The sequence below is a fragment of the Micromesistius poutassou genome, assembly GCF_964030765.1.
Source record: "Micromesistius poutassou genome assembly, chromosome: 20".
NCBI lineage: Eukaryota > Metazoa > Chordata > Actinopteri > Gadiformes > Gadidae > Micromesistius > Micromesistius poutassou.
The window spans coordinates 8619369-8641220 of NC_140290.1; the positions used below are offsets into that span (position 1 = coordinate 8619369).

At 46.8% G+C, this 21852-nt stretch overlaps 2 protein-coding genes across 3 annotated transcripts; one reads left to right on the forward strand and one right to left on the reverse strand.

Moving 5' to 3' along the window:
- Positions 1 to 960: 960 nt before the first annotated feature.
- Positions 961 to 12539, reverse strand: cfap69 (cilia and flagella associated protein 69; the record flags this gene model as incomplete). The annotated part of the gene is made up of 23 exons (XM_084484552.1): positions 961 to 1104; positions 1444 to 1527; positions 1846 to 1932; positions 2635 to 2832; positions 3460 to 3536; positions 3642 to 3776; positions 4319 to 4511; positions 4760 to 4841; positions 5080 to 5198; positions 6088 to 6209; positions 6751 to 6915; positions 7583 to 7826; positions 8117 to 8238; positions 8378 to 8426; positions 8902 to 9025; positions 9439 to 9616; positions 10163 to 10315; positions 10980 to 11078; positions 11194 to 11270; positions 11380 to 11489; positions 11757 to 11822; positions 11903 to 11962; positions 12450 to 12539. 23 exons carry the CDS (start codon positions 12537 to 12539, stop codon positions 961 to 963), a joined length of 2778 nt encoding a protein of 925 aa, XP_084340678.1.
- Positions 12540 to 12888: 349 nt separating this feature from the next.
- On the forward strand, positions 12889 to 21434 carry kdm1b (lysine demethylase 1B). 2 transcript variants are annotated; one of them, XM_084484729.1, is made up of 21 exons: positions 12889 to 13027; positions 13279 to 13421; positions 13649 to 13770; positions 13894 to 13983; positions 14196 to 14307; positions 14487 to 14600; positions 14692 to 14730; positions 14903 to 15149; positions 15481 to 15665; positions 15743 to 15913; positions 16035 to 16109; positions 16231 to 16365; positions 16726 to 16897; positions 17175 to 17302; positions 18037 to 18168; positions 18511 to 18585; positions 18702 to 18818; positions 19167 to 19292; positions 19640 to 19762; positions 20386 to 20538; positions 20930 to 21434. In XM_084484729.1, exons 1-21 carry the CDS (start codon positions 13012 to 13014, stop codon positions 21011 to 21013), a joined length of 2559 nt encoding a protein of 852 aa, XP_084340855.1. In that variant the 5' UTR covers positions 12889 to 13011; the 3' UTR covers positions 21014 to 21434. The 2 variants fall into 2 exon arrangements, with proteins under 2 accessions (XP_084340855.1, XP_084340856.1); XM_084484730.1 differs by having other exon boundaries at positions 14963 to 15149.
- The last annotated feature ends 418 nt before the right edge of the window (positions 21435 to 21852 follow it).

The following is a 21852-nucleotide window of genomic DNA, read 5'->3' on the forward strand; positions in this document are numbered from 1 at the left end:
TATATTCCATGCATTACATTTTCCTAACCCTAACCCTAACCCTAACCCTAAATATGTAGCAGTATTTATATTTATGTAGAAATACAAACATTTCACACAGGCACTACAAAATGGGAATAGTTGTGTGTATGTTGTATACATGACTACTTCATGGGATAATTCAAATAGATGAATTAACCGTACCTCATCTTATATCTAAGTGGGATGTCAGCTGCATCCAATCTATTAATCACACTCATTTGGAGCCAGACTTTTGTGTGAAGCCTCAGACAGACCCAATCCTGATGTACCATGCAGTCCCTTCATCCACATAGACGGGGGAGGGGTAGACTAGACAAGGGGGGGGAGACCATACCGCAGCTTGCTGACTGTGCAGATCTAGTGACCTCATCCCTGTGTCTGTATGACCCTCGACAGAAACACGTCCCACAGATTTATACGTTGAACTTGCAAGGATAAAATCATCGTAAAACATGAGATGCGATAGCTTCCTTTTTTTTCCAATGTTAAATGTGTTATTTTCGTTCATAGTGTTTGGGATAAAATAAAAAGGCCACTTTGTCCGTCATTGAGGCTGAGCTGTTTATTTTTGAAGCTGATTCGTACACTCTAGTCACACAAGTGGGCAATAAATTACTTTCAAAGCGTAATCCCCTTTCACCCTCTTGAGGCAATCAGGTCGTAGGTTCCTACTGAAAACATAATCTGTTTTTTTCCTTTTTACCTTTTCTAGAGTTCGCCACTCTTACACACAGGAAGCCTTGAAACATCGAACCATAAAAATAACGTCTGACAGGGTTATTCCACTAACACAATAAGACGATTAAACCGCTTTATTAACGTCCTCTAATGCTTTATTAAGTCAACACTGAATCCTCACGCTAAGCCCTGGACGCTCTCCTCCTGAATAGTGACTCAGATATAAGGTGGAGGAATCGGGAGTGTGGAGCAGGAGGAGGGTTATGTGACCGACACGGTGCTGAAGTACTCTGGTTCTCCGCCAGCAGGGGGCCCCCCCGCCTGCTGAGCGACCCCACGGAAGGGCACTCTCTCCAGGGTCAGTTCCCCGCCGCTATCCAGGTTCAACACGCGGCCCAGGAAGTTCTGGAACACATCAACGTCTAAAGTGTTTATACCCCCATGTGTATATAATATGATCCATTTGTTGGTCTTTTATACGTATAACATTGGCAAAGTCTGTGCCGCCGTCAAGCTGTTTTTTTTTTGCCTTTGCCTTTTTTTGCCTTTGGTGAACTCTGAATGATGTAGTAGCGTTAAAGAATACAAATATAGGAAAACTAATTAATAGTTTTCTTTTTTACAGCTCTTTTTTTCTCTATTTGAGAAAGGGATCAAGTTTGTTTATGACACCATATCAGCCATCTATATAGTTTGAAACACAATGGACCATTATCATCATGACGAGGTGACCGGACCACAGACCTCCGACGGGTGGACCACGCCGCTGTCCGCTTTGGACTTGGACCGGGACAGCTCCATTGTTTTCTCCCTCTGAGATCTGACCTCCTGGGGGAAGAGGATTGATTAGGGGCGTCCTTGTTTGTGTATATGTGTGTGTGTGTGTGTGTGTGTGTGTGTGTGTGTGTGTGTGTGCGCGTGTGTGTTTATGTGTGTGTGTGTGTGTGTGTGTGTGTGTGTGTGTGTGTGTGTGTGTGTGTGAGCATGTGTGTTTATGTGTGTGTGTGTGTGTGTGTGTGTGTGTGTGTGTGTGTGTGTGTGTGTGTGTGTGCGTGTGTGAGCGCGTGTGTTTGTATGTGTGTTTGTTTGTAAAGTGTACACTATTAGAAGTGAAGGGTTGTTGTGATGTTAGTATGAGGTAACAACCTGTAGGACCTTGTAGTCTGAGGTCCTGGAGACGTACTGATCCCAGGCCTTGGTGTTGAGCTCCTGCTGCTTCTGACGGGACTTGATCTGTGAGAGAGAAAGACCAGCACGTTGGGTGAAAACCTAAACCAAAATCGTTCAAAATGTCGGATATTTCAGTTAAGACTTTGGCCAAAAACCTAAACCAAAATCGTTCAAAATGTCGGATATTTCAGTTAAGACTTTGGCCAAAAACCTAAACCAAAATCGTTCAAAATGTCGGATATTTCAGTTAAGACTTTGGCCAAAAACCTAAACCAAAATCGTTCAAAATGTCGGATATTTCAGTTAAGACTTTGGCCAAAAACCTAAACCAAAATCGTTCAAAATGTCGGATATTTCAGTTAAGACTTTGGCCAAAAACCTAAACCAAAATCGAACCATAATTGAACCCTGAAATCAAATCCAGGGGACAGCATCATCTACAGGCTGAACTGGTTATAGACTCAGACTCAGGCTCACAGGAAGAAGAGATACTGTATCTCAATGGGACCTTTCTGGTAAAATAAAGGATAAGAAAAAAAAAATTTGAAACACATGGTTTAAAGTCTGGCCTAGGCATCAAATATCTTTTCAACAGGCAGTTGAAAACAAATCCAAATATAGTAAAAATAGTAATGTAAATTACTATTTTACATAGTATTAATGAACATTAATGTACAGTCATTTACATAGTAATGTAAATCCTGTATTTTCCATAATTAAAAACAAAACTTTCCCGACCAACCCTTCCTTTCGGTTTTTCCTAACCTCAGTGTAGACCAGCTCCTCCTGCGTGAGGTCGTCCTTCTCCTGGCGCTCCAGGATGGCGGTCTGCTCCTTCGCCACCCGGGTCGCCGTGTCCTCGGCGATCCTCCTCATGGCCTCCAGCGCGGCGGCGTCCGGCCGGACGGGCCGCACGCCTTCCAGCTCCAGCTCCTGGATCACCTCGCCCCACACCTCACCCACCTGCGGAGTGATTTTGGTTGTTATCACGGGAGTTCACCACAGGAAGGGAGGGCTTTTTAAAACACGGGAAGATTCCACGTCGTGGTTCATGATGGTCTAGTGCAGTGGTTCTTAAATGGGTGGTACGCGTACCCCTGGGGGTACTTTGGAGTACTGCATGGGGTAGTCACAAAATAAAAATAAAAGAAAGAAAGATAGCGCAGGCCCATGTTTCTCACAAATTGTGATTAGTTGCACCCTTTTAATCTCCATGTTTACTCTCCCAAATAGAACACATAATTTATGTTCATATTCTTATCTTTTTCTCCCCAAATAATGTTGTTCCGGGGAAGGGGGTACTCAGCTGAAAACCTATCATAGAGGCAGTACACTAGTGGAAAAGGTTTGAGAACCACTGGTCTAGTGTGTTGGGGTTTGTGTCCCCTCCTAGCCTAAAAGCTCTGGTTCTGGGTTTTTTCGATCCGGGATCCACTTAAGGATACCTGTAGGCATCCTTGAGCACCCCTGACCCCTACCTGCTCTTTAATGACACAGATGCGACACCACTGTAAGTGATCGGAAACTACGGCCCAGAGATACAGGGGAGTGTATATATAGACGCCCTCCTAAACACGTCCCCGCCCCCACCTTGAAGTCCAGATATCTCTTGACGATGCTGAGGGTGACGTGGTCCGCGGTGGACAATCCATGGAGGTTGTGGAAGCCTAGAAGAACACAGGAAGAGTCCAAACACACATCTTGGTCTTTAACCGGTTTGTCATTCAAAACAATAATACTACTGCACAACTGGGTTCTGCGGTTCTTGTTACCGAGCTTGCAGAAGACAGAGAACACCTTGGCCCGGAGGTTCTCGGACAGGTCCAGCACGGCCGGGCTGGGCTGGCCCGCGGTGAAGGAGGTGTCGGACACGGCCTGGTAGCAGCTGAGGAGCGGCCTGGTCGGGTCTGCAGCCCCGCAGGACAGAGGGAAACCGGAGTGGGACCTCAGTGATATGAGTTGAAGAGCTTCTCATTTTGTTGCAAAAAGTGTAGGATTGTGTATGGGGTTTGAAACGTAGCCAATCAATCCCTGCAATCTCCTAGAGCAAGATGCACTGGTTGTATCTGGAGTCGGGAAAGGTATAAATATTGCAAGGGTATTTATAATCTTGTTGTGATTACGGATGGGCCAAACAAGATGTGAACAAAATGACACTTTTCAAGAGGAAATCCTCTAATCCATGTAATCAGGGAGAAGAGAAACAGTCTGGTCAGCAAAACTTGAATGTCTTTACTCTTTTGAACGCAATCTTTTCTTTAGAGATATTTTATATTCTTCTTTGCTCTTTCGTTGGCTTAACATTCTCCATACTCAATATTCATATCACAGACAGACAGACAGACAGACAGACAGACACGCTGCGGACATTGAGGTCGGAACTCAGATCCTCCCAGCCGGGTGTGGAGTGTAGTTGGAGGGGGTGGGGTCTGCGGGTGCAGGGCCTGACCTGATATGCGTCCATGCTGGTCCCGGCCCACCCCCAGCTCCGCCTCCTCCTCCCTCCAGAGGAGCAGCAGGAGGGCGGTGGCGGTCTGGCCCCCGGAGCCGGTCCAGGTCATGACGTGGGACAGGGTCTTGGGGTTGTCACACAGGTCCAGCAGCGTGGCCAGGACCACGCTCCGCATGTACCGGGGGCTCCACTGGGGGACAGACCGACGGCAGTGAGAACACTGGAGGACCGACCGGGCCGATACGCCCGCCTCGGCTTTCACAGGTCCAATCAAAATGACATTCACCAAAAGGTTGAAATTGTAATGAACCATTTTATAGTTGAAATTTGAATCATGTTTAAAACATTTATAATTAAAAAAAACAACAACATTTTTTCGGTGACTTTTTGTGTAAAGGATACTCTTCCTTTGCCGAAGTGAACTTTCCTTTAACTTACGCTGAGCAGATCGAGCAGGAGGAAAACCCCCTCTCTGGCCAGGAAGTAGTCCTCTGTGGTGTAGCATCCCACGATGCAAGACCTGTCATCAGGGACAAGCACAATAACTGTCACTTTTAGCAGCAAACGCTAAGTGCTCAAAATTATTCACAAATAACTGACAATAACATTTGCCATTCTACAGAAGGGCATCTCTTTTCAGTATCACACATTGACAACTTTGTGTTAAAGCATCTTTAGATTATTCACTGAATCAAACAAGGAAGCAGCGATCCACCGAGGAGAACCACCCAGAAGGTCAGGGGAGACGGTGGACTCACCAGACACAGTCCACTGTGGAGAGGATGAGTCGGTTGTGTCCCAGGCCGCTGTGGAACTTCTCCGGGCTCATTTTCAGGAAGTGCACGGCCATTTCCACTCCCTCAGCTCCAAACAGTTCCTATGGCAACACAGGACACATCATATCTCAAGCCTCCCGAGAGAACGGATGGGAGTCTGGTTCTCAGGGCACTCAATGTTTCAACAGCAGATCTATTCGTTTAATTAAACGCTCCTCTTCAGCTTTGAGCGCAGTGCCGTCGGTTAAACTGATGAACCGATCCGAGTGTTGAGCGGTTTCATTAGAGTGAAACATTACCGGGGTTTGAGGGATGAGGTGATTCATTTGGACGCCTTTTGAAAGCAGAGTGATATCAAATAAAAAACTCACCAACAGCTGCTGTGTAGCTGTGAAGTGCCGCTTTGTTAAAAGGATAAATGAACCATCCTTTTAGTGGTGAGGCTTTAACTTTAAATGAAAAATGCACCAACAGTTGACCTGTGTTTAAAAATGATGAACAAACTGACATTTCAGCAGCAGAGCTGTATTTTTCCACAGAGACATTCGCTAATGGTTCAACTACATCAGCGGGTGGTCATGTGGGTCATGTGTTAAAGGCCCCCTATTTCACCACCAGGTGGGACGTTGGTCAGCCATTACGAGCCGTTTATAAAGTCTATCCATCAAAACCCACCGTATAGTGTAACATCATCACACGTTGGACCACCCATATGTATGACGGATAGTCACCCAGTTGGCCCGGTCCACCGAGCACACTGATTGGTTCAGCTGTCTATTAATCACACATGCATCTGTGTGGACACACCTTCATGTGATGTCACTGGAGCCATGTGACATGGCATGATAATGGCTGGTCCAAGCTGACGGGGGGCCCTAAAGAATGGGACAGGGGGGGGCCCTAAAGGATGGGACAGGGGGGGTCCTAAAGGATGGGACAGGGGGGGTCCTAAAGGATGAGACAGGGGCCCGGGGCCGGGGTCAGTCCTACCTTCCTGTGCAGGTCGGTCTCACACAGGGTGGACAGCACCAGCTGGATGTCCCGCTTGATCTCCAGGCTGACGGGGTCCTGCTCCTCCTCTGGTGTCCCGTCCTCCATCTGCATCAGGACCCCTGGGGGGAGGGGTTGGTCGAGGGACACGTGTGGATTAGTTGAATGATAATGTATGTACATTAATAAAGAGAACAGAGTCTGGTCAGAAAATATAAGAAAAGGTGCCAGTTCTTTTATTGATAAATATTATATAGGTTACATTCATTTAAATTTCCTCTCTGCTTGTCTGTCTGATTGTATCTCTCCCTGTCTGTCTGTCTACCTTCCAACCGGTCTGTCTGTCTTTCTCTACCTATATGTGTGTCTGTGTACCTGTCAGCCTTCCTTCCTGTCCGTCGGTCTATCACTACCTGTAAATCTGTCTTTCTGCCTGCCTGTCCATCTCACCTATCTGCCTCCGATTTGGTCTGCCTCCCTGTCCGACTTTCGACTGTCGGTCTGTCTGCATTCCTACCTTGTGTCTATATGTCTGTCTCTCTGCCTTCCTTCCCCTATTTCTGTCTGTCTGTCTCTCTGTCTGCCTTCCTACCCATCTGTCCACCTACCGCCCCCAATCCCCCTACCTGCCCCTCACCCTCTCTGCCCCTCTGTCCAGGTTACCTAGCAGCTGTCCGATGGCGCCCTGGTCGCAGAGGTCCTGGCTGACCAGCTCGTCCCCCAGTGCTGTCATGGAGCGCAGCGCCCGCACGCAGTACCGCATCTGGGCCTTTTTGGAGCCCCGCCCCCCGGCGCCGTGGAAACTGTGGCCCTGGCCGAAGTAGGTGTCTGGAACGGACATTCAAACACACTCCTGGTTACTGCTCATACTCTGGATATGACAACAAATATAACACCTTATGAACACCTTAAAATGTATATATTTTTATTTTATTTATATATTATCATGTCTTATTACAAATTATAATAATAGGTAGCAACAAAGTTTTTTGACCCTTATTTCGATTCCATGCCTTTGTTCGTATTGTTCCCTTTTGACAAGTAAAAGGTCAAACTAAAGGGCTCTTTATGGTCCCACGTTCACACAACGCAAGGACCACTCAGACGCTTCGACGTAGTCGTGAACGTTTATGGTCCTGCGTCAGGTTTTAGTGAGCGGACCAATCACAGCCCTTGCGGCTGCGTCGCCTCGACGGAAGGTTACAATTTTAAGGAGTCACACGTCAGGCCCTTGCGGTGGACGCAAGGAGTCAAGGGGTCCGTAACTCCCTTGCATTGCGTGAACGTGGGACCATAAAGAGCCCTTAACTCAAGAGATATGAAAGAAAATTTGAAGGACAACGCTACAATATAATTGGTCATTTTAAATGACCCTTTTAACCAACAGGACTTTCAGTGGATGCAGTTGCATGTCATCAAGGAGGTAAGGTAGGGGATGAGGGGGGGTAGGGGGGTGAGGAGACCTGCAAAGCAGGCCCCCACGGTGCAGACTCACCTTGCCCGGCGCACCACTCCAGCAGCAACAGCAGGCAGGTGTTCCCCTGGCAGCTGGTGTAGTCCTCCACCAGCAGGGGCCCCACCAGGGCCAGCGTGGCCAGGGCCTGCAGCTGCAGTGCCTCCTGCTGCCCGGAAGACCAATGGCGCCCGGCGCTGCCGCCGGCCGTCTGGCTGTCGCCGTGGTTACGCGGAGCCTTGGCCAGCGTCAGCAGGGCCAGCATGACCCGGCCGTCCCGGAAGAGCTAGCATGCAGGAACGACAAGACAATTAATGATAAAGTTAATTAAGATAACTTGTAGAAACATGGATAAAAAGTTGACTGGAAAAAAAAAAATGCATAAAAGTGAAATCATTGGTGGAAAATTGAAATAAAATACGTTTAAATTTAACAACCAGACACCAAAACTACTGATAAAAAGATAGTGAATCTCTTCAAGTCGCTGCTTGACTCGCTCCATGAATCAGATGTTCTGGACGAGTCACATGGGGGCGTGGGTCATGTGGGAGCGGGACCGGGGGACCCCCCACTGACCTGCAGGGCTGAGAGGTCCTTGGACATGCAGACCAGCCAGTTGAGCAGCAGAGTCTTCATCTCAAAGTCCTCGCTGTTGTAGCTCAGCTTCAGGTTGCGGACCAAAGGGTTGTGACTTTTTACTGAAAATAAGTGAATGAATACAGCCATGATAGGTCACCACCCATACACACAGTTTATTTATCACTATCTATTGCTTTGTTATAGTGAATAATTATGAATGATTCGTTTTTTAATGATGAAACTTAAGGATGTTCTCACGTTCGGGGAATGTGACGAAAACGACGAGTTGCTTCGCAAACAAACTTTCCTGTAAAACAAACACAGACAACCAGTTACAAATACAAAGAACAAATAAAACAAGAGAAGAAGAGATATTTTTGGTCCAAAATTAATTTTTGAGACGCAATGTGTGACATTTCAACCAGCTCGTAGCTTAAAATAAGCTGGACATATCTGTAGTCAATGCTGATCGTAAGTGATACACAATACAATAATTACAATTAAATCGCATCCTATAACCAACAAATTCCCAAAATAAAGTCTTATCATCCACCCTCCCATAGCCCCTCCCACTCACACCACCCAGCCAGCAGAGCTACGCTAGCTAGCGTCAAACAGTTGCACAGCCAGTGAGAGGGGACTGACCACTGTTACTGTCACTGAGTTTTCTTGATTCTGAAAATCTCTGCTTGCTAACTGGTAGGGGCTCAATCGTAATGCTGCGCCTTTAAGAGATAAGCTGGTGTGCGGGTGTGACATAAGGGTGAATACTCCCTGCGTACTATGAGGGGGGACTTGGGGATCTGGGCGATGAGGGTGGTGATGACCAGGAGGTCGTTGCGGAGCTGCAGGTCATACTGCCGCGAGCCGCGCAGCAGCTGGTGGAGGAAGGCTTCCTTCAGGGCCCTGCCACACAACACAGGGAGGGAGGCTGTCTCAGAACCACGGCCCACTCTCAGACCCCACAACAAGAGCGGAACTTGAGCTCGAGAATTGAATAGGATAATATCTGCATAATCGATGAAAAAAAACGAAATACATAAACAGAACATTCAAAAGAAATCAATAAAAAATCAATCAATCAATAAAAAATGTAATGTATATGAACATATATGTAAATTTAATATTTATATTGATATAGTTATATTAATAATCATCAACATCATCCACATCATCATAACACATTTATATAAAATATACTCTGAAAACTTGATCAGTAACGTGTTTCCATGGCACCCACGCGCACGCACGCACGCACACACACACACACACACACACACACACACACACACACACACACAGAGGCGCAGGAGACCTACACGATACACTCCATGGTGCTGAGCTGCTGGGTCACCGCCTCCCTGCAGCCACGCTCCAGAAGGTTCCACAGGACCTCGGAGGAGCGGAACAGTGCCTGGCCGGATGGGTCGGGCTGGTTCATGGTGAGGCAGACCGTCTCGGCCCCGCGGGCCCTCAGGATCAGGGCGCAGTTTGCGTCTGGCCGGGGTGTAGGAGCGAGAGAAAGAGTCATAAGGGCGACACGACACGACACACACGGTCAGACCCTGATTAGCGGTGACATGATGACCCGTTGACATTGGGACATTATGGGACAAGGACACTCAGCGCTGGGACGTTTGTGATGGAGTTGGCCCCCTGATTGTGGCCCCCGGGTAATGAGATGCTTTGTCCGTCCTCAAGGGTCGAGGTTCGCCTTATTTAACGAAAGAGGCAATTTGTTTCTATTGATGGAAGTGTGTGTGTGTGTGTGTGTGTGTGTGTGTGTGTTTTGAGTGAGTGTGTGTGTGTGTGTGTGTGTTTTGAGAGTTTGCATGTGTGTGTGTGTGTGTGTGTATATGTATGTGTGTGTATGCTTGTGGGTGTGTGTATATGTGTCTTTGAGTGTGTTCCCATGCATGCTTGTGTGTGTCTATGTGTGTGTGTGTGTGTGTGTGTGTGTGTGTGTGTGTGTGTCTACATGTGTATATATATGTGTGTGTATGTTGTCAGTGTGTGTGTGTGTGTTTGTGTGTGTGTGTTCACCTGAGGTGCTGGTCAGCATCTGCAGGGTCTGCAGGACCTGCAGTCTGACGGCGGGCTGATCCTCCAGGGTTGCCATGGAGAGGACCATTGTCTCAGCAACGCAGCTTTGCTCCAGCACCTGGAGTCGGTACCCTGGGTTGGAGGGCTGGAACCCTGCGGAGCAGAGGACACCGGATCACCAGAAGAAGACCGGAGCCATCCTGCTGAGGAGGCGTGAGATGAGACCACACCCACCATAAAAATAAAGAAAATAAATGCAATAGGATGCGATATACTATGAGCCTTGAACGATGGATGAATAGAAAATGTAATAATACTGAAATAACAAGATAATAACACAAAAAATAAACAAGAACGAAAGACAGAAAGAAAGAAAGAAACTTAAACATGGGAGGGTTTGAAAAAATACAACAACAAAGAAAGAAAGACAAAGAAAGAAAAAAAAATTAGAAAACCTCAGCTTCACCACAACGATGAGACAGTCTTTTTACAGGAAAAAGAGAAAGTATAAAAGAAAGAAAGAAAAAAACAATGGAAGAAAGAAAGTATAAAAGGAAGAAAGAAAGAAACAATGAAAGAAGGACAGAAAGTATAAAAGTAAGAAAGAGACACGAAGCAAAGAAAGAAAGTATAAAAGAAAGCAAGAAACAAGGAAAAATGCGAGAAATATAGTACAACAAACAAGGGACGACAGAAGATAGAAAGTAGCCTCAACATCACCACCACAGCGATGAGAGGGTCTCACTGGAGGAGAGTCTAGAGAATCTGTTGCTAGAGTTGAGAGCTGAAGCGGGCGTCGCGCTGGGGCCCCCCATACCGTCGAGCAGGTGCCTGGGAGCCACGTGGCTGTAGAAGGATTTGAGAGAGCTACACAGCTCGTGTCTCACTTCCACGCTGGGCACTCTCATCAAACACCCTGCCAGATAAACCAACCACAGCGATATCAGTCATCCATGTTGTCGTAGGTGTTTTATTGAACGGGCCCATACGTCTTATTCTTAAAAAATATGTTTTAGAAAACAGTTGTGTACCCATTACTGAGAGGAACTCTTTGACATCGTACGCGTAGGTGATCTCATCGGACGCTCTCTCCTTCAGGAAGGGAAGTCTGGTGAAAAAAGTAGGGGAAAATACTTTCAGTTTGTTATTAGGGCTCTGCTGAAGAACTCTGCCGGCGTCAAAGCGGGTTGTTGCCCCATTTGGAAGGAGGATCTTACCCACAGATTTTGAGTGCGTCACACAACACAGAGACATACTCGGGGTGGGCCTTCGCTCTCTCCGCACAGATATTGAGGATCCTGCCGATGGCCGACAGCTCTTTTAAGATCTGGAAACGTGGGGTTAAGGCTGATCCTGTAAGATGAAAAGCTATCTCTGCAAAACGGTCCCAGTGAGTCATCATGTTCCCCACTTTATTCCGGAACAGGGAAAATGCTGACGGATAAAGGATAGAAGTTGTAAATTGGGACCTGGGGGACTTGAAATTATCAGGTCCCGGGGGACATTTGTATGGCGTATGATGTTTATTTTTATCACCACCACAGTAGACAGAGACAAAGCTTTCTAATAATAATCTGGGTGGTCAAAAGGATACAAAGCCGTTTTGGGACCTCTGCAGAAGTTTCTTGAGTGTGAATAGGTGCCTCTCCTTTAAGGTAGCCTTAAATAAAGAAAATACTTGATTAACGTAGAACTATGGTACATGATGTACATACAGGGAGATGAGTCTAAAATGCTCACTGTCAATGGACCTTCAAGCAGACTGATGACTTTGTTGACCTCCAGACACACAGTGGGGATCTGCAGAGAGATGGGATCGAAGATGCTTAAGAAATAACCTTTTGGTTGCAAGGATGCCCAGTTGTTCTGGGGAAGAGTTAGTATGTGTATGTGTTTTTATTGCTGTTTTTTTGTGATATTATGATGAAATGACCAATTTCCCCAAGACGACAAATAAAGTGTCTCTCCCTCTATTCTAGCTCTGGTTTCAAAAGGCATTGCAACACAGTAAAATAAAAAAAAATAAAAAAATAAAAATAAACATTGTTACATATTTTAGAATATGAATATCCTAAATCATCTTTTAGCTATAAAGATATTATTATATTATATTATAATATTTAATATATTTGATATTTGATATTATAATGTCCCTAGACTACTTGTAAACCTCCTTGAGCGAGACGCCCCTTCACCCCTACCTGCTCTTTAATGACTTGTACCTGAATCCACTGTGCGTCACTCCGGATCAAACTGTAATAACCAACAGTAAGCTAGTGTAACTCACCCTGTACGCCTTCCGCTCCTTGGTGGACGTCACCGGCCTCATCAACGGGGCTTCGGGTCTTCTTCTTTGCATAACTTTGTTTGAATCCATGTTCAGCTGTTAGATAACTTTTTGTGATGTCAATCTCAGGGGTCAGCAGCATCGCCGGTTCACGGGGCCACGTCGTGTGTGTCCGTCCTCCGATCCGCCCGCTGTGACCTCGTCTGTTGTCGCGTGAGGAGCAGACACATGTTACGGTACTTTATTTTTAGCGGGTACCATCAAAGAGTAGGATTGACGGCGGGACGCGGTCGGAATCCCCCCTTTTATGTTTGCCGGAGTCAGACGCGTATGCCGTTGCCATGGTGATCCTTCCAGTACGGAAAGCGGCATGGACCTAAAACACCACATGAGCAACACACGCCCAGTTCCTTCCCCGAACCGGAAGTGGTGTGGGTTACCAAACCGCATTGATTTCCATGCACAACGTGAAAGAGCTGTTTTATTCATTTTCCACGTCTGCAAACAACAACCCTTGTATCGCAGGTTAATACGACGCAGAAAGGACCTACAGCAGGCAGCCATGCTGACGGACGCAGGTTGGTTGCGCAGCGGGGTGCAGCTTTTCCCCCACATGCCTCATTGGGTGTCAGTGTGTGTTATTGTTAAGCTGGCCGTGGGATCCTGCTGGCATTTAACTGTCTTTCAGCTTTGCATGGATAGGCTTGCGTATTTCATCCCCTGTTTATACTCTTTTAATAGCAGCTAAATAAACTAAATAATAAACTTGCGTCGTTTTAACCCGACTTGCAATAACGTTTTTTTTCCTTGTCTCCTCTTCCATGTTTAGACTATTCGGGAAATGCGTCTGGGGCTCGTCGGTCCAAGAAGAGGAGCTCGGGTGACTCACCGGGCGACGGCCAGTCTGTCCGCTCCTCTGGGAGGCAAGTCAACGTCAGGGTGAAGCGAACCAACAACCCTCCACCAGGACAGGTACTACAGGCCTACACCCTCTCAATCACATTCAGCCAAAAATATTTTAGAATAATCTCATAAGTGTAAAAACAATAATTCAATTCATCACAATAGAATAATGTTTTATTTATAAAGCTTTTAAGCAAGGTTTGCAAAGGGCTTTACCGGAAAAGCAAAATTTTCAAAGAAGAGATGTTTGTGTTTACTACCGTGTGTGTCATTAACCTTCCCCCCGGGGTCTCCAGTGCAAGAGAAAAGCCACAGACACAGAGGAGGAAGACGAGCAGTCTGAGAAGAAGTACAGGAAATGCGAGAAAGCGGGATGTTCTGCCACCTACCCCGTCTGCTTCGCCAGCTCTAATGAAAGGTATCGGGTTTTCACCTCGGACACCGGTGTGCTCTCTCTCTCTCTCTCTCTCTGTCCCTGTCTTTGTCCTGGTCCCTGTAGCCTATCCCTGTTAGCGTGACGTGCCTGTCTGGGTGTCCACAGGTGCGCTAAGAATGGCTACACCTCTCGCTGGTACCACCTCTCCTGTGGGGAGCACTTCTGCAACGAGTGCTTCGACCACTACTACAGAAGGTAACGCACACACACACATACACGCACACACACACACACACACACACACATCTGCATACTTCATAATACATCATTCATATTTTGTGAGACAGACAAGGACTCTCACTATATGACCAGAAACCACAACCAGTAATTACAAGTGGTGTACAGTTTAAGTGCGTGAAAATTATTATTTTAAAGTCATGATTTCTTCTATTTCTTGGTGACGTCAGTCATAAAGACGGCTATGAGACCTACGCTTCATGGAAGAAGGTGTGGACCAGCAATGGGAAAAGCGAGCCCAGTCTCAAAGCTTTCATGGCCGACCAGCAGCTGCCGTTCTGGGTAAAGCCGACACCTAGGGACCACCTCCCACCACCACCTCCTCCAGCACCGGCCCCACCACCACCACCACCACCACCTCCACCACCTTGACCACCCCCAACACCACCACCACCACCACCACCACCACCCCCACTCCCTCAACCCCCATGGGGTTTTAAGGCCTGCTGTCTCTCCTTTAGATCCAGTGTACCAAGGCAGACTGCAGGAAGTGGCGTCAGCTGACCAAGGAGATCGTGCTGACTCCCACCATGGCAATGTCGTACCGATGCGGCGTCAAGTTCAACAACACCAAGGTCACCTGGGAAACGGGCGAGGGACGTTCATGGTATATTGTGGTGTGTTTAGTTTGGACTGATTTTGTTCTGTTATGTTTGTGTCCCTTAGATTGAAGGGTCCGACCAGTGCTCTCAACCAGAGGATTTGGTGAGTGTAAACCTGGTGTCTGTGTGTGTGTTTTGAAGGGGTAAGATAGTGTGTTAATGTGTGAGAGAGACCAAAAGATGAATATACACCTAAATGAGACAAAGAGAAGTTAAAAGACAGGATGTCATATATCCAAATTGTAAATTGTATTTTTTCATAAAAATAAATAAAGGGACACCCAGAGAAAGTGAGAGGAGGAACCACCGGTACATTGACTCACTCCTCTCCGCAGAGAGTGGCCGAGGTGATCGACAGCTGGTGGCACTCCATGCTGATCCTGCCCCCGCTGCTGAAGGACAGCCCCGCCAGCCCCTTCCTGGCCGCCTACTACCCCGACTGCGTGGGCATGAGCCCATCCAGCTGCCCCAGCAGCGGGGCGGAGCTCCGGGGCCAGCACTGCCGGACCACCCAGCCCCAGAGTGAGCACCGCAGCTGGGGGGGGGGGGGGTGGTGATCCGCCACCGGAAGTAGATGTTTTGTTGATAACTGATTTAATCTCAGAATTAGTTAGATATAAAGTTAAAGTCTGATTTCTGACTTTAATCTCAGAAAAATAATTAACACGTGGCCCTAATCCTCTTCCAGACACACCCCTTTAGTCCCATTTTATATTGTTGTAATATTGATTTGAGATGGCTTTAATGAAGAAGGTAGGAGTTGGGCATCTTGAGACCGGCCATAGAAGGTGAGATCTTCCTTCCATCCATCAACGCTCCCCTCTGTCCCCTCTTTCCCCTCTCCCCCCTGCAGTCCCCGGCCTGAGTCCCTACTTCCAGCCCTTCTACCAGCCCAACGAGTGCGGCAAGGCGCTGTGTGTGCGGCCCGACATGATGGAGCTGGACGAGCTGTACGAGTTCCCCGAGTTCTCCCGGGACCCCACCATGTACCTGGCCCTCAGGAACCTCATCCTGGCCGCCTGGCACAGGGACTGCAAGGTAACTCGGCTCACCTGCTTCTACTAAATGCCCTAAATGTATGATTGTATTTGTTCACGATTATATTTGTCTCCAAGGAGGTGCTGACTCCCCAGAAATGCGCACCCCACATCGTGGTGCGCGGGCTGGTGCGCGTGCGCTGCGTGCAGGAGATGGACCGCGTGCTGCACTTCATGACCAGGAAGGGTCTGATCAACACGGGGGTCCTGGCCGTCAGTCGGCCCCTGCTGCCGGAGCGGTACCGCTCGGTGCGTAGGGTCTGCCTGGCTAGCTCCGCTGGGGGATCAGGCTATTAACACGGCCGACTTTTGAAGAAAGTGAACTGTTTACATATGTTTTTTTATTAACGGTACGTTGATATTTCTGCAGAAGAACGTGATTGTGATCGGCGCCGGGGCGTCTGGGCTCGCCGCCGCTCGTCAACTGCAGAACTTTGGCACTCAGGTGGATAAAACACATTCCTGTAGCACCACATACACACCATAGCCGCTGTGCTGTAGTCGCGGCCGAATGACGTACTTTGGTGTTGTACGATGAGATGGTGATGGGGGGTTTGGTCCTGCAGGTGGTGGTTCTGGAGGCCAGGGAGCGGATTGGGGGGCGTGTCTGGGACGACGCGTCTCTGGGGGTGACCGTCGGCCAGGGGGCCCAGATCGTCAACGGCTGCGTGAACAACCCCATTGCCCTGATGTGTGAACAGGTGAGCCCCTCCGGGTGTGAGATGGGTTGAAGGGGGTCCAGTCAGACCTTGCACACCTCTCTGGAACCTTTTCCACCGAATAAAAGCCTGTATCAAAACTCTTCGAAATGGTCTCGACCGCCCTGATTGTCTTGTTAAAACAATTTGGCCCCTCCCACATCCTTCTGCTCTAGAACTGTGATACCTGAAATGGTATTAGTTATAGGAAACGACAAGGAAAAAAAAAAAGTAGAATAATTATTAAATTATAATTATTAAATTATAATAATTAAATTATAGAATATTTACATTTTTAAAATTTCTCTTAAAATGAAATGTGACTCAAAGTTTTCTTTGAATTTGCCTTTTTCTTTTTTGAAGATGGGCATCAAGATGCACAAACTGGGCGAGAAGTGTGACCTGTTCCAGGAGGGAGGTCACATGACCGATACTGCCATCGACAAGCGCATGGAGTTCCACTTTAACGCCATCCTGGACGTGGTGTCCGAGTGGCGGAAGGACAAGACGCAGAACCAGGACGCGCCACTAGGAGGTGCTGTTCTTACATTACATCAATAAAGAGGGAAACGAAAAAGTGTCAAAAGAAACTAAAGTAAAAGCCCTTCAATTTCTTCACAAAACAAAAACACTATGTTTATGCAGCCATCTGGATCTACTTGTTAGCGTTACCTGGCAGATAAAGTACAACGAAAGTACAGCAAAACAAGCTGTCCTTGCTTTTTCCAGCCAGAATCCTTACTTTTTTTTTTCCATTACTTCTCATTCCAAGAGCATTCCTGTTTGACATGTTGTTTATCTGAACCTCACAGAGAAGGTCCAGGAGGTGTACAAGAACTTCCTGCAGGAGTCGGGGATCCAGTTCAGTGAGCTGGAGGAGAAGGTGATGCAGTTCCACCTCAGCAACCTGGAGTACGCCTGCGGGAGCACACTGGACCAGGTCCTGCCCCCGCCCTCCTTCCTAGTACAGCCTTCAGACACACCCCCTGGTAGCAGACACACACCCCTGTAGCATGTGTCAGACACACCCCCTGGTAGCAGACACTCCCCCCTGTAGCATGTATCAGACACACTCCCTGGTAGAATACACACCCCCCTGGTAGCTGACCAGCCCCCTGGTAGCTGACCAGCCCCCTGGTAGAATACACACCCCCTGGTAGCTGACCAACCCCCTGGTAGAATACACACCCCCTGGTAGCTGACCAGCCCCCTGGTAGAATACACACCCCCTGGTAGCTGACCAGCCCCCTGGTAGCTGACCAGTCCCCTGGTAGCTGACCAGCCCCCTGGTAGAATACACACCCCCTGGTAGCAGACACACCCCCCTGCTAGCAGACACACCCCCAGGTAACAGACACTCCCCCTGGCAGTAGATACACCCCCTGTTAGAGGAAGAGTTTTCTGTGCTTTCCTACTATTCTGACTGAGAATACATCTAATTGTCTTGCTTATTATTGTTGCTTATTGGCAACAATAATTATTGGCTGCATGTAAATATTCCCACAAACAATAGCTAAACAAAGTATTTATGTTTGGTTAAGGCAGATACGGTGACCCACCGTCTCTCTCAAGACAAACATTCTGTGTCATTTCAAGTGTACTTATCCTATGCGCTGCTTCATAATTCCCGGTGCTCCCACATACTCACCCCTGGCTGCTGGTCTGTGTTCCCAGGTGTCTGCGCGGTCCTGGGACCACAACGAGTTCTTTGCCCAGTTCTCAGGGGACCACACTTTGCTCACCAGGGGCTACTCGGCCCTGCTGCTCAAGCTGGCCGAGGGCCTCGACATACGCACCAAGTGTGCTGTGCGTACAGCCAAGTCTATACTTTACTATTACATTATTATTATAATGTAATAAATTATTATTATTACATATTTCTATACTATTACCTTACTATACTATTACCATACTATACTTATACCATAGCATACTATAACCACACTATACTATTACAATACAATACCATACTACTACCATATGCTATAACCATACCATACTATATTATACTAATACTAGACTCAAACTAAATGTAAACTTAAATATATGAATATATTTAGTTTTAAACCACTTGTAACTGCTTTCCATCTGCCACTGCTGAGGACTTCAGCCCAAAAAGATCAAACATCTCTCTGTTTGTGATGCTAGGTTCAGTCCATCGACTACTCAGGTGACGTCATCAAAGTGACATCCTCAAAGGGATCTCAGTGGACGGCGCACAAGGTACAGACAACAACAATTCGTCCTCTTAATGTTGACATGCTTGTTTTTATATCGTAGAGAACATTCATCGCATTGGTTTACTTTGAAACATGATTTTCTCTTGATACCGGTTCCAGGTTCTTGTGACGGTGCCGTTAACTCTGCTGCAGAAGAACCTGATCCAGTTCTACCCTCCTCTCCCTGAGAGGAAGCTCAAAGCTCTCCACAGCCTGGGAGCGGGCATCATAGAGAAGGTGAGGAGGGGGGAGGGGGCTCTTTGAAGGGAACCGTTGTTCTGTCTCCTTGGCTATATCTTTTATAATCATTTATATTTTATGTAAATGTTAACATTTTATATTTTAATTGTAATACTAATATTTAAATGACTGAATCGATTTAAGCCCACTGAATATTATACAGTATGTTGAATGTAAAGTTATACCTAATAGGTATTACCAATAGCTAACACCTAATGAATAGGTGGAAATGAAGGGAGGTTGAATGTATAGAGGGGTGGATAGATCGATACACATAATCCCCATTCTCCTAAAATTAAACATCTATTACATTAACCAGGATATGATTTTCACACCGTCGCACAGATCGCCCTGCAGTTCCCCTACAGGTTCTGGGACAAGAAGGTCCAAGGCGCGGACTACTTCGGCCACGTCCCTCCCAGTCCTGACCAAAGGGGCATGTTCGGGGTCTTCTACGACCTGGATCCACAGGTTGGTGGGACGGATTGCTCTAGCAGGGTCAACAAAGCGTTGCCCTTCAAGTGTAGAGGAGGAAAGGGAGTGAGCTAGGGTGTCTCAGCCTCCCACCCTGAATGGTACTGGGTTTGATTCCCAATGCCTGAGCCTACCTGTAGGCATCGTTGAGCAAGCTGCCCTACCCCCACCTGCTCCTTGATGACACAATGTTTCTGTGTTCACTGTTTAACCCACCGCCTGAATCCTAAGTCAGTTCACTACACTTATCTGGTTAATGACTCAGCAAATGTCTGCTCAACGCTAGGCTAAGGCTAGGCTAAGGCTAGGCTAGCATTGTTAATTGTGCTGGTCTTTGCGTTCAGGGAAAGCAGTCGGTGCTGATGTCGGTCATCACGGGGGACGCCGTGCCCTTCGTGCGGGACATGGGGGAATCTGAGGTGGTCTGCGAGTGCATGAAAGTCCTGCGCCAGCTCTTCAAGGAACAGGTGAGCCAACTCGATCCACGTTTACGTCCAGCCCCCCCCCCTCGCCCGAATCATGGTTGATTTTTGTTTATTTTTGTGTAGCGCTTTGTCATCACGGCGGTCCCAAAGGGGCTTCCCAGACCCACATAAGCCTGACAAAGAGCGACCAGAACCTCCCCAGATTTTAATCATACACCGCTAGAGGAAAGGCAGAGTTGATTTGGTATAAAGGACACCATTGTAATCATTTGTGAAATGATTGACAAATCTTTACCTAACCTCAAGTCTAGAGCTGTTTTTGGCCTTTCTAAGCTCTCTGCTCAACTCCTTCTGGACTGATCTGACCGCTTGCATGGCTCCTGCCATGAAAGACCCCTTCCATTATACAGTCCCATAACCGCTGCTCAGTAGACGGGACTGGGGAACATTATTAAAAGACATTCTACGCAAATACTTCCCTCCAATTTCGATAGACAGATGGAATGGTACTTTATTCAGCCTCAGGAGAAACCTTAACAATTAACACATAAGTTAGATCAACAACAACACAAACGACTGAAGAGACAGAACTGATGGCACTGGAGTATATGTGTGACTGATCAGGGCACATCAGGGTAAACTGCATAACCAATGTTGTTTGACAGGAGGTCCCAGAGCCAGTGAACTACTTCGTCACTCAGTGGAGCAAAGACGTGTGGTCCCAGATGTCCTACAGCTTCGTGAAGACGGGGGGCAGCGGAGAGGCCTACGACGTCATCGCCGAGGACGTGCAGGGGAAGCTCTTCTTTGCTGGCGAAGTAAGCACTGCTTCACTGCTTTTGAATCCAATGCCTTTCTCTGATGATCAGCAAAGAGTACACGTGTTAGTGATATACAGTGTTAATAAACAGTGATTAATTGTGTAGCATTTGGCTTACATTACACATATGTGTCACATGCTGTATCAGGTGAAACGCTAAACTGTCAAATCTAAAGAATGAGCTGGGGAAAGTTTGCTTTTTATTGTTTCCAGCCTCATTCTATGTCTGCTAAATTACTGAATGTAAATGACTTCATGCCAACCTATTTTTCTTTATATACACGAAGAAGCCAAACAAATATTGTTTAACATATTTCTTGTTTTCATCTCTTGAATCTCCATTTTCTTATGTTTGTTCTTTTTATTTATTTATTTATTTATTTATTTAGGCAACCAACCGACATTTTCCTCAGACGGTGACCGGAGCCTACCTCAGCGGGGTCAGGGAAGCCAGCAAAATGTCCGCCGTTTAAAACTTGATCCCACAAGGCACCCATAACACCAGCACACACTCACGGGTCACACAGTATGACACAAGCTACCGTTGCTCAACCTGTACTGAGTTACTTTTGGATTGCTCCTCTTTCAAAGCTGTGTTTTTGCTACTCGTACTGTAATATGTGTACAGACTGGCAGAAAACTGTTTCCAACATGAAGAAGATCATGTATGTCAGGGGCTCTTTATTTATTTCCGCAAGGATTATAGCACTTTTTGTCTCAAACTATTACCCAAGTCGTTTTTTCGGTCGATGGGGGAAAAATAAATAAATATTTATGTTAAATCGAAAGCCCATCTGATGGAATCAAAGTTTGGATTTCCAGTTAAGTGAATAGTGTACTAGCCTAGGTATCCTTTTGTAGCGGAGCGATTAAACAATGTATGTTGGGGGGGGGGGGAGGAGAAACCAGGCTGTTTGAAGCACCGTTAAACATTAAATTGGTAATGTGCTCGTGAGCAGAAAAGACCACACGTTTAGAAGAGATAGCATTTCTGTTGGAGCACTTTTTGATTTTGGATGCCTGTTATTTTGTCTTTCCTATTTAAGTGATTATACCAGCACTACATCAGTAACAATGCTTCATTTTCCTTTTTGGACGTGCTCAATATATATATATAGGCCTACCATCTTAAAGAAAAATCAGGGAAAGGCTACACCTTTCAAATAATTTATACCATGGCCTACATACACTACTTGTTCTGTATGTGTGTAATAAAAAAAAGTATAACTGCCAACGCATTCCTGCCTCATACTTTATTATAATAAATATATCAAATTGAATACCTCAATAGTATAACGCGTGGTCATTACAT

Coding starts and splice junctions, on each gene's coding strand:
- kdm1b (XM_084484729.1), top strand. Junction 14,731..14,902: donor GCTCTCAACCAGAGGATTTG/GTGAGTGTAAAC, acceptor AAATAAATAAAG/GGACACCCAGAGAAAGTGAG. Junction 16,898..17,174: donor CCAGGACGCGCCACTAGGAG/GTGCTGTTCTTA, acceptor TGAACCTCACAG/AGAAGGTCCAGGAGGTGTAC.